This window comes from Procambarus clarkii, chromosome 4, assembly GCF_040958095.1.
Source record: "Procambarus clarkii isolate CNS0578487 chromosome 4, FALCON_Pclarkii_2.0, whole genome shotgun sequence".
NCBI classification, from domain to species: Eukaryota; Metazoa; Arthropoda; class Malacostraca; order Decapoda; family Cambaridae; genus Procambarus; species Procambarus clarkii.
Window position 1 is genome coordinate 43,984,743 of NC_091153.1, and position 10,678 is coordinate 43,995,420.

At 44.3% G+C, this 10,678-nt stretch overlaps 1 protein-coding gene across 1 annotated transcript; it reads left to right on the top strand.

Moving 5' to 3' along the window:
- The first annotated feature begins 9,122 nt into the window (after nt 1-9,122).
- Nucleotides 9,123-9,860, top strand: LOC123749094 (apolipoprotein A-IV-like). Its single transcript, XM_045731203.2, has one exon. The coding sequence runs from the start codon at nt 9,123-9,125 to the stop codon at nt 9,858-9,860; it is 738 nt and encodes a 245-aa protein (XP_045587159.2).
- The last annotated feature ends 818 nt before the right edge of the window (nt 9,861-10,678 follow it).

Sequence of the window (10,678 nt, forward strand, 5' to 3'; positions counted from 1 at the left end):
TGTAACAACTGGGTTCCTACAAGACTCGGTTCTAGAACCATTGCTGTTCCTGATTTATGGGACTAGAACTGTTGCTGTTCCTGATTTATGGGACTAGAACAGTTGCTGTTCCTGATTTATGGGTCTTGAATTGTTGCTGTGCCTGATTTATGGGTCTAAAACTGTTCTTGTTCCTGATTTATGGGTCTAGAACTGTTCTTGTTCCTGATTTATGGGTCTAGAACTGTTCTTGTTCCTGATTTATGGGACTAGAACTGTTGCTGTTCCTGATTTATGGGACTAGAACTGTTACTGTTCCTGATTTATGGGACTAGAACTGTTGCTGTTCCTGATTTATGGGTCTTGAACTGTTGCTGTTCCTGATTTATGGGTCTTGAACTGTTGCTGTTTCTAATTTATGGGTCTTGAACTGTTGCTGTTCCTGATTTATGGGTCTTGAACTGTTGCTGTTTCTGATTTATGGGTCTTGAACTGTTGCTGTTCCTGATTTATGGGTCTTGAACTGTTGCTGTTTCTGATTTATGGGTCTTGAACTGTTGCTGTTCTTGATTTATGGGTCTTGAACTGTTGCTGTTCCTGATTTATGGGTCTTGAACTGTTGCTGTTTCTGATTTATGGGTCTTGAACTGTTGCTGTTCCTGATTTATGGGTCTTGAACTGTTGCTGTTTCTGATTTATGGGTCTTGAACTGTTGCTGTTCCTGATTTATGGGTCTAGAACTGTTGCTGTTCCTGATTTATGGGTCTTGAACTGTTGCTGTCCCTGATTTATGGGTCTTGAACTGTTGCTGTTCCTGATTTATGGGTCTGGAACTGTTGTTGTTCCTGATTTATGGGTCTAGAACTGTTGCTGTTCCTGATTTATGGGTCTAGAACTGTTGCTGTTCCTGATTTATGGGTCTGGAACTGTTGCTGTTCCTGATTTATGTAATTGACCTATTCGAAGAGAGTGAGCTCGTACATGTCAATGTTTGCAGATGATGCAAAGCTGAAGAGAAGTGTAAAAATAGAGGAGGACTGCAGTAAGTTACAAGAGGCCCTTAACAAACTCCAGGAGTGGGCAAACAAATGGTTGTTAGAATTCAATCCCAACACGTGTAAGGTAATAAATTGAGGAAGGGAGAAAGGAGACCAGGAGACATCTACACCATACAGGAAAGGCAATTACAGGACTCTGACGCAGACAAATTTGGGAGTGGATATAATTCCAACACTAACACCAGACGCACACTTAAACAAGATAACATAGGCAGCACATGCGACGCTGACACATAAAAACATCATCTAGAAACCTATATCATTTAGGTTATCAATCATTCTAAATCATTTAGAAACCTAAATCATCATTTTGAAACCGCAAGTGGCCCTCCTTCAGGCCCATTTACGGGGCTATTCATGCCCGTGCAACCACTTGGGTGGCTTAATTTTTATCAATCAAACAATCATTCATTCAATCAATCAACCAACCCTTAAGGGAAATGTACACAACATATGTGACACCAGAACTGGAATATGCAGCACTGGCGTTGAATCTACACCTTGTGAAGCATAAAGCAAAAATTGGAAAAGTCAAGAGGTTTGCAACAAGGCCGGTGCCGGAGCTAAGAAGGTTAAGCTATGAGGATAGGCTAGTGGAACTAAATCTCACAGCCCTATAGGATAAAAAGAAAACCAGAGGGGATATAAGCACAACATACAAGATACTGATAAGAATAGACAAAGTGAATAAGGACCACCTTTTTAAAAATGGAGAGGAAGTAGGATAAGAGGACACAGGTGGAAGCTGGAAACGCAAATGAGCCGAAGGAAATACTCGTACCCAGTACGGGTAGTTAACAAGTAGAAGCACTGAAAGAAGAAGTTGTGGAAGCCACCTCCATCCACAACTGTAAGGCCAGATTCGACAAAGAATTTGAAAGTCAGAGTAGTTAGGTTGTAATACAACTGGTACAACAGTGCTAGTAGGTTAGTAATAAACCTCACTGCACCATAGACACTGTTAGGTGAGTACCTCCTCCATCTGTTTCTCCTCCTCCTCCTCCTCCTTCTCCTATTCTATACTAACCAATCTTTTTTTTTTTAGCTATTAAGAAGCATCAAGATATCCTGTAACCTGTTCTCCTCGGTCACTTAATGTCACACACGTCTAGCTGATGGGAGGAGTGAGGAGGGAGATGTTACACTCCCTCACTCCCTCCCACTCCCTAACTCACTCACTCACTTCCTCCCTCTCACTCACTCATTCACTCCCTCGTCTCACTCATTTCCTCCCCTTCCTCTTCATCTCATTCTCCTTCTTCGTCTTCTTGAGTGTGAGGAGCATTATGATACTCCTCTCGTTCACTCTCCTCATGCAGGTCGGCGTTCAATCCCCGACCGTCTAAGTGGTTGGGCACCATTCCATTCCGCCCGTCCCATCCCAAATCATTATCCTCATCCCTTCCAAGTGCTATATAGTCGTAATGGCTTGGCGCTTTCCCCTGATTCCCTTTCCTCTGTCTGTCCGTCTGAGTGGTGAGATGAGTCCTAAGGGCTAAGATGAGTCCCACTCATCTTAGTGGCGAGTCCCACTCATCTGAGTGGTGAGTCCCACTCATCTGAGTGGTGAGTCCCACTCATCTGAGTGGTGAGTCCCACTCATCTGAGTGGTGAGTCCCACTCATCTGAGTGGTGAGTCCCACTCATCTGAGTGGTGAGTCCCACTCATCTGAGTGGTGAGTCCCACTCATCTGAGTGGCGAGTCCCACTCATCTGAGTGGTGAGTCCCACTCATCTGAGTGGTGAGTCCCACTCATCTGAGTGGTGAGTCCCACTCATCTGAGTGGTGAGTCCCACTCATCTGAGTGGTGAGTCCCACTCATCTGAGTGGTGAGTCCCACTCGTGGCGGTAATTGTCGGCTGTCTTTAAGGATTGAGGGTTTTCAATTTTCATGTGAGTTTTTGGGTTTGTTTTGCTATAGTTTCACACTGTCAATCCCTGGCGAACGATAGCCAGACGAACATTAGTCAGGAGCACGATAGCCAAACGCAAGAAAGCCAGGCAATGAAAACAAATTAGATTGGTTTAAAGCACAATTATTCAATTTATGAACAAATATTTGGAATTCCTTAAAACCGCAGATATTGAACAAAAGTTAATATTTAACAGAAGCTGCAAAAGCCTTAAAGTTCCATAAAAGTCTTATACAGTACTCTCAAGAGACATCACAACAGAAAAGAAGCTGCAAAAGCCTTAAAGTTCCTTAAAAGTCTTATACAGTACTCTCAAGAGACATCACAACAGAAAACTGTATTTTAGTAAAATGTGTAAATCATGAAAAAAATAAAGATGCCAATCTTTCCAATCCTGTAAATGATTTACAAATAAAGCTCCTCTGCTAAGAAATGCTATACAAGTGTAAACATAGAAAATAAACAGGTAAATAACTAGCGATAATACGGCATTCACATTTGATATGTAGTACCAAACTATTTATTACATATATGCGTAGACACAAACACACACACACACACACACACACACACACACACACACACACACACACACACATACACACACACACACACACACACACACACACACACACACACACACACACACACACACACACACACACACACACACACAAAATTAAGTACAAAAATGGAATGCACTTAAGAAGCAGGTTGTGTAAGCATATTCTATTCATAATTTTAAAACTAGATATGATAGAGAAATAGGACTAGAGTCATTGCTATAAACAACCGATGGCTCGAAAGGCGGGATCCAAGAGTCAATGCTCGATCCTGCAGACACAAATAGGTGAGCGCGCGCACACACACACACACTCACACTCACACACTCACACACACACTCACACTCACACACTCACACACACACACACACACACACACACACACACACACACACACACACACACACACACACACACACACACACACACACACACACACACACACACACACAGGCGAGGATACGAGGCGAGGATACGTGGAGAGCCAAACTATTGGAGGTGGTGACAAGCAACTTTTTAACCCAGCATGTCGGAGAACCCACAAGGATGAGAGGCAATGACGAACCAGCGAGACTCGACCTAGTCTTCACTCTGAACGACTCCGACATAAGAGAAATCGGTTTTGAGGACCCAGTAGGAATGAGCGACCACAGTGTACTGGTGTTTGAGTACTTGATTGAAGAAGGGTTATTGAACTCGAGGAGGGATACCGAAACCAAAAGGTTAGCATACCGAAAGGGAAACTATGAGGGGATAAGAAAATTCCTAACAGATATAGCATGGGAAACAGAGCTCAGGGGAAAGACGGCCCAAGATATGATGGATTACATCACGCAGAAGTGCAAGGACGCAGCGAACAAGTTTGTCCCAGTCCAAAAGGAAAACAGAGAAATGAAGATGAGAAACCCATGGTTTAATCAAAGATGTAGGCTAGCTAAGCAGCAAAGTAAAAGGGCATGGAGAAACTATAGGAATAACAGGACACTGGAGAGCAGAGAAAGATACCAGAATGCCAGGAATGAATATGTCAGGATGAGAAGAGAGGCAGAAAGACAATACGAAAATGACATCGCAAGCAAGGCAAAGACTCAGCCTAAATTGTTGCATAGCCACATTAGGAGAAAAACAACAGTAAAGGAACAGGTTATGAGATTAAGGATAGGGGCGGAAGGATTCACTACAAATGACAAGGAAGTGTGTGAGGAATTGAATAAGAAATTCCAGGAGGTCTTCACCTTAGAACAAGGAGAAATTCCAGAGGTAAGTGAGGGAATAGCTAACCAGGAACCACTGGAAGAGTTTGAGATTACCAGTGGGGAAGTAAGGAAGTGTTTACTAGAGTTGGACGTGACAAAGGCTATAGGCCCAGATGGAATCTCCCCTTGGGTTCTAAAGGAAGGAGCAAGAGAACTGAGCCTACCACTCTCCATAGTGTATAACAAATCACTGGCAACAGGGGAACTGCCAGATATTTGGAAAGCAGCTAACGTAGTCCCGATATACAAGAAAGGGGATAGACAGGAGGCACTGAACTACAGGCCAGTGTCCCTAACCTGCATACCATGCAAGCTGATGGAGAAGATTGTGCGAAAAAAACTAGTGGAGCATCTGGAGCGAAGGAACTTTGTAACACAGCATCAACATGGGTTCAGGGATGGCAGGTCCTGCCTCACAGGGTTACTTGAATTCTACGACCAGGCAACAAAAATAAGACAAGAAAGAGAAGGGTGGGCAGACTGCATATTTTTGGATTGTCAGAAAGCCTTTGATACAGTGCCACACAAGAGGCTAGTGCGAAAGTTGGAGATGCAGGCTGGAGTGAGAGGGAAGGTACTCCGGTGGATAGAGGAATACCTAAGCAACAGGAGACAACGAGTCTGTGTGAGGGGTGAGGTCTCAGATTGGCGAGACGTCACAAGTGGAGTCCCGCAGGGGTCAGTCCTTGGACCTATACTGTTTCTGGTATATGTAAATGATCTCCCAGAGGGTATAGATTCGTTCCTCTCAATGTTTGCCGACGATGCAAAAATTATGAGGAGGATTGAAACAGAGGATGATAGTAGGAGGCTACAAGATGACCTGGATAGACTGAGTGAATGGTCCAACAAATGGCTGTTGAAGTTCAACCCGAGTAAATGCAAAGTAATGAAACTAGGAAGTGGAAACAGGAGGCCAGGCACAGGATACAGAATAGGAGATGAAGTACTTAATGAAACAGACAGAGAGAAAGATCTAGGAGTTGATATCACACCAAACCTGTCTCCTGAAGCCCACATAAAGAGAATAACGTCTGCGGCATATGCGAGGCTGGCTAACATCAGAACGGCGTTCAGGAACCTGTGTAAGGAATCATTCAGAATCTTGTACACCACATATGTAAGACCAATCCTGGAGTATGCGGCCCCAGCATGGAGCCCGTACCTTGTCAAGCACAAGACGAAGCTGGAAAAAGTCCAAAGGTATGCTACTAGACTAGTCCCAGAACTAAGAGGCATGAGTTATGAGGAAAGGCTGCGGGAAATGCACCTCACGACACTGGAAGACAGAAGAGTAAGGGGGGACATGATCACAACCTACAAAATCCTCAGGGGAATCGACCGGGTAAACAAGGATGAACTATTCAACACTGGTGGGACGCGAACAAGGGGACACAGGTGGAAGCTGAGTACCCAAATGAGCCACAGAGACGTTAGAAAGAACTTTTTCAGTGTCAGAGTAGTTAGTAAATGGAATGCATTAGGAAGTGATGTGGTGGAGGCTGACTCCATACACAGTTTCAAATGTAGATATGATAGAGCCCAATAGGCTCAGGAATCTGTACACCAGTTGATTGACGGTTGAGAGGCGGGACCAAAGAGCCAGAGCTCAACCCCCGCAAGCACAATTAGGTGAGTACAATTAGGTGAGTACACACACACACACACACACACACACACACACACACGCTGACAGACAGACACGGATGAAACAATGCTTGTAAGTGCGTCTCCTCCCCGCTGCGAAGTAATGGATTTAAGAGATGAAATGTTTACAGCTAATCTTGGGATTTACGAGACAAAAACAGAAGAAGTGTTTAGTGTTATTGTCTTATTTTCTTCTTTAATTGTTTAGTTCTGGAATATTTTATGTCGGATTTTGTATTTATGACACAAGAAGAAACTGTTACATGAACTAGCGACACGAACCTTGAATTAACGACGCGAAATGTGACTTGGCGATGCAAAACGCGAATTGGCGACGTGAAATGTGAACTGGCGATGTAAAACGCGAATTGGCGACGTGAAATGTGAATTGGCGATGCAAAACGCGAATTGGCGACGCGAAATGTGAAATGGCGATGTAAAACGCGAATTGGCGACGCGAAATGTGAATTGGCGATGCAAAACGCGAATTGGCGACGCGAAAATAAAAGCAACTGATACCAATTTTGTATATTTATTAAAAAGGTCATTATTTTATAAGTTGATTTTCTTGTTGTTTCTCAACTTCTCCTTCTAATTCTTTATTTCCTTTCCTCTCTCTGTTCCACCCTTCATACATTTTTCCATTCTATTCTCCTCCTTAATTCACCCCTCTTCCTCCATTTCCTCTCCTCCTTATTCCTCTCACCAGCCTCTTCGATTCCTTTTCCATCTATGAATCTCCACCCCCCCCTCCCTCGTCAAGGCAGGTCCTTGGGCTAAGTGACAGATACAAGGGCCTGGCCGGGCCAGCTTGACCTGGCCGGATCGGGCCAGCTTGACCTGGCCGGATCGGGCCAGCTTGACCTGACCGGATCGGGCCAGCTTGACCTGACCGGATCGGGCCAGCTTGACCTGACCGGATCGGGCCAGCTTGACCTGACCGGATCGGGCCAGCTTGACCTGACCGGATCGGGCCAGATGACCTGGCTGGACCAGGGTGTGGCCTACTCAACACAGTACAATGATACAATGAACCCATAACTTACCCTTGGCAGACGGCGTGGCAGCGTTTTCACCGCCTATCCTTGCTGTTTTTTAGTCCTTCCAGAGATATTGCTGTTAATTCATGCTATTTTATATTTTATATTTTATATATATATATTAATTCTGCTTTTTTGTTTGTCTTTTTGTTTGCTTTTCACACTGATATACAATTTCCAGTTGCATTTAATTTTATTTGGCAATTGTTTGACTAATGAGATATATGGGAAAACAGGGAATAAAGCGGAACTTGGAAGAGCAGAGGCGATAAAGCAGAACGTGGGAGAGCAGACAATAAAGCGGAACATGAGAGAGCAGGCAATAAAAGCAGGCATCAGAAACTGTTTACACACTGTAAATGCCGAGTACATGGTCATAATTCTTGGGGAAATTTATTATTTCCATTGCAAATACTCGCTTCTCTGGCCCCTTGACACCGGTGGGTGAGGTGAGGTGAGGTGAGAGAGAGAGAGAGAGAGAGAGAGAGAGAGAGAGAGAGAGAGAGAGAGAGAGAGAGAGAGAGAGAGAGAGAGAGAGAGAGAGAGAGAGAGAGAGAGAGAGAGAGAGAGAGAGAGAGAGAGAGAGAGAGAGAGAGAGAGAGAGAGAGAGAGAGAGAGAGACAGAGACAGAGAGAGAGAGAGAGAGAGACAGAGAGAGAGAGACAGAGAGAGAGACAGAGAGAGAGAGACAGAGAGAGAGAGAGAGAGAGAGAGAGACAGAGAGAGAGAGAGAGAGAGACAGAGAGAGAGAGACAGAGAGAGACAGAGAGAGAGAGAGAGAGAGAGAGAGACAGAGAGAGAGAGACAGAGAAAGAGAGAGAGACAGAAAGAGAGAGAGACAGAGAAAGAGAGAGAGACAGAGAGAGAGAGACAGAGAGTGTCACTAGGTTCCTCGACTGACAATCCTAGTCTTAATAAATAAATATTATATATATATATATATATATATATATATATATATATATATATATATATATATATATATATATATATATAAAAGTTGGTGGAGAGAGGGGTCAGTATGATGGACGGAGGGGTCAGGATGGAGTATGGAGGGGGTCAGGGTACCACAGCTGTGGACTTAAGATACAAGAGAAGGAAAACTTCATATAGGAAGCAAGAGAGATTAAAAGAAATACCTCACTAGAATCGGACCAAAAATTTGCCCCTTAAAATCTGAGATACATAAATAACTCCACAGATTAGCAAAATAATAATGCAAATAAAAAAAAAGGAGAAAAGAAAACGGACACAGGAAGGGAGGGTATCAATAATGTATCAATAAAATCTACGTAGCCATAAAAGACTGGGAACGTCCTTGAGATTTATCACTAGACTATTGGAAACTACTTGATTCACCCTGACGGCTGAGTGGACAGCGCTCGCGATTCGTAGTCTTAAGGTTCCGGGTTCGATCACCGGTGGATGGGGAAGTAAATGGGGTAAAAAGTTTATTTTACCTTGAGGCGCTTGTTCACCTAGCAGTAAATAGGTACCTGGGAGTTAGACAGCTGCTACGGGCTGCTTCCTGGGGATGTGTAACAAAAAGGAGGCCTGGTCGAGGACCGGGCCGCGGGGACGCTAAGCCCTGATATCATCTCAAGATAACCCTCTAGAAACACCGCTAAGTGACCTGATGAGGTCTCTACAAGGTCTCTAAACGACATGATCCAGCCTCTAGAGGGACCAATAAACGACAGGATCCAGCCTCTAGAGGGACCAATAAACGACAGGATCCAGCCTCTAGAGGGACCAATAAACGACAGGATCCAGCCTCTAGAGGGACCAATAAACGACAGGATCCAGCCTCTAGAGGGACCAATAAACGACAGGATCCAGCCTCTAGAGGGACCAATAAACGACAGGATCCAGCCTCTAGAGGGACCAATAAACATGATCCAGCCTCTAGAGGGACCAATAAACGACATGATCCAGCCTCTAGAGGGACCAATAAACGACAGGATCCAGCCTCTAGAGGGATCAATAAACGACAGGATCCAGCCTCTAGAGGGACCAATAAACGAGAGGATCCAGCCTCTAGAGGGACCAATAAACGACAGGATCCAGCCTCTAGAGGGATCAATAAACGACAGGATCCAGCCTCTAGAGGGACCAATAAACGACATGATCCAGCCTCTAGAGGGACCAATAAACGACAGGATCCAGCCTCTAGAGGGATCAATAAACGACAGGATCCAGCCTCTAGAGGGATCAATAAACGACAGGATCCAGCCTCTAGAAGGATCAATAAACGACAGGATCCAGCCTCTAGAGGGATCAATAAACGACAGGATCCAGCCTCTAGAGGGACCAATAAACGACATGATCCAGCCTCTAGAGGGACCAATAAACGACATGATCCAGCCTCTAGAGGGACCAATAAAGACAGGATCCAGCCTCTAGAGGGATCAATAAAGACAGGATCCAGCCTCTAGAGGGACCAATAAAGACAGGATCCAGCCTCTAGAGGGATCAATAAAGACAGGATCCAGCCTCTAGAGGGATCAATAAAGACAGGATCCAGCCTCTAGAGGGACCAATAAAGACAGGATCCAGCCTCTAGAGGGATCAATAAAGACAGGATCCAGCCTCTAGAGGGATCAATAAAGACAGGATCCAGCCTCTAGAGGGATCAATAAACGACTATGATTTCACGCGACATAATAAAGCCGTCATGAAAAGCTGCAAGTGAGCGGTTCCGCGTCCAAGTTTTGCTCGACACAGCGCAAAAGTTGAGCCATAAACCGCGAAAAACCAAATTGCCTGAGCGAGCCTTTGGGCAAATTCAGACGGTAGAGAAAAGCTCAGGATAACATCATTTGGACCCAACAATCTCCAGGTGGCTATCTTCAACATCAGCTGGATACCGCAACATCAACTGGATATCCTCAACATTAACTGGCCATCTTCAATATCATCTGGATATCCTCAACATCATTTGGATATCCTCAACAACATCTGGCCATCCTCAACATCAGCTGGATATCCTCACAGTTCAACAGACTGTTATGTGGCTGTTGAACAGACATCTGTTATGTGGCTGTTGAACAGTCAGCTGTTATGTCAATAAACCTAAAGGTTATATGTTGGGTCATATGTACATTCTTACTCCCTCTTCATATAATAAACATATCGTTATGTCTTATACTATCTGTTATATATCTTTCTCTTTTACTTCGTTCTCTGTTAAATTGTTCACTATTATATCGTTCTGTTATATT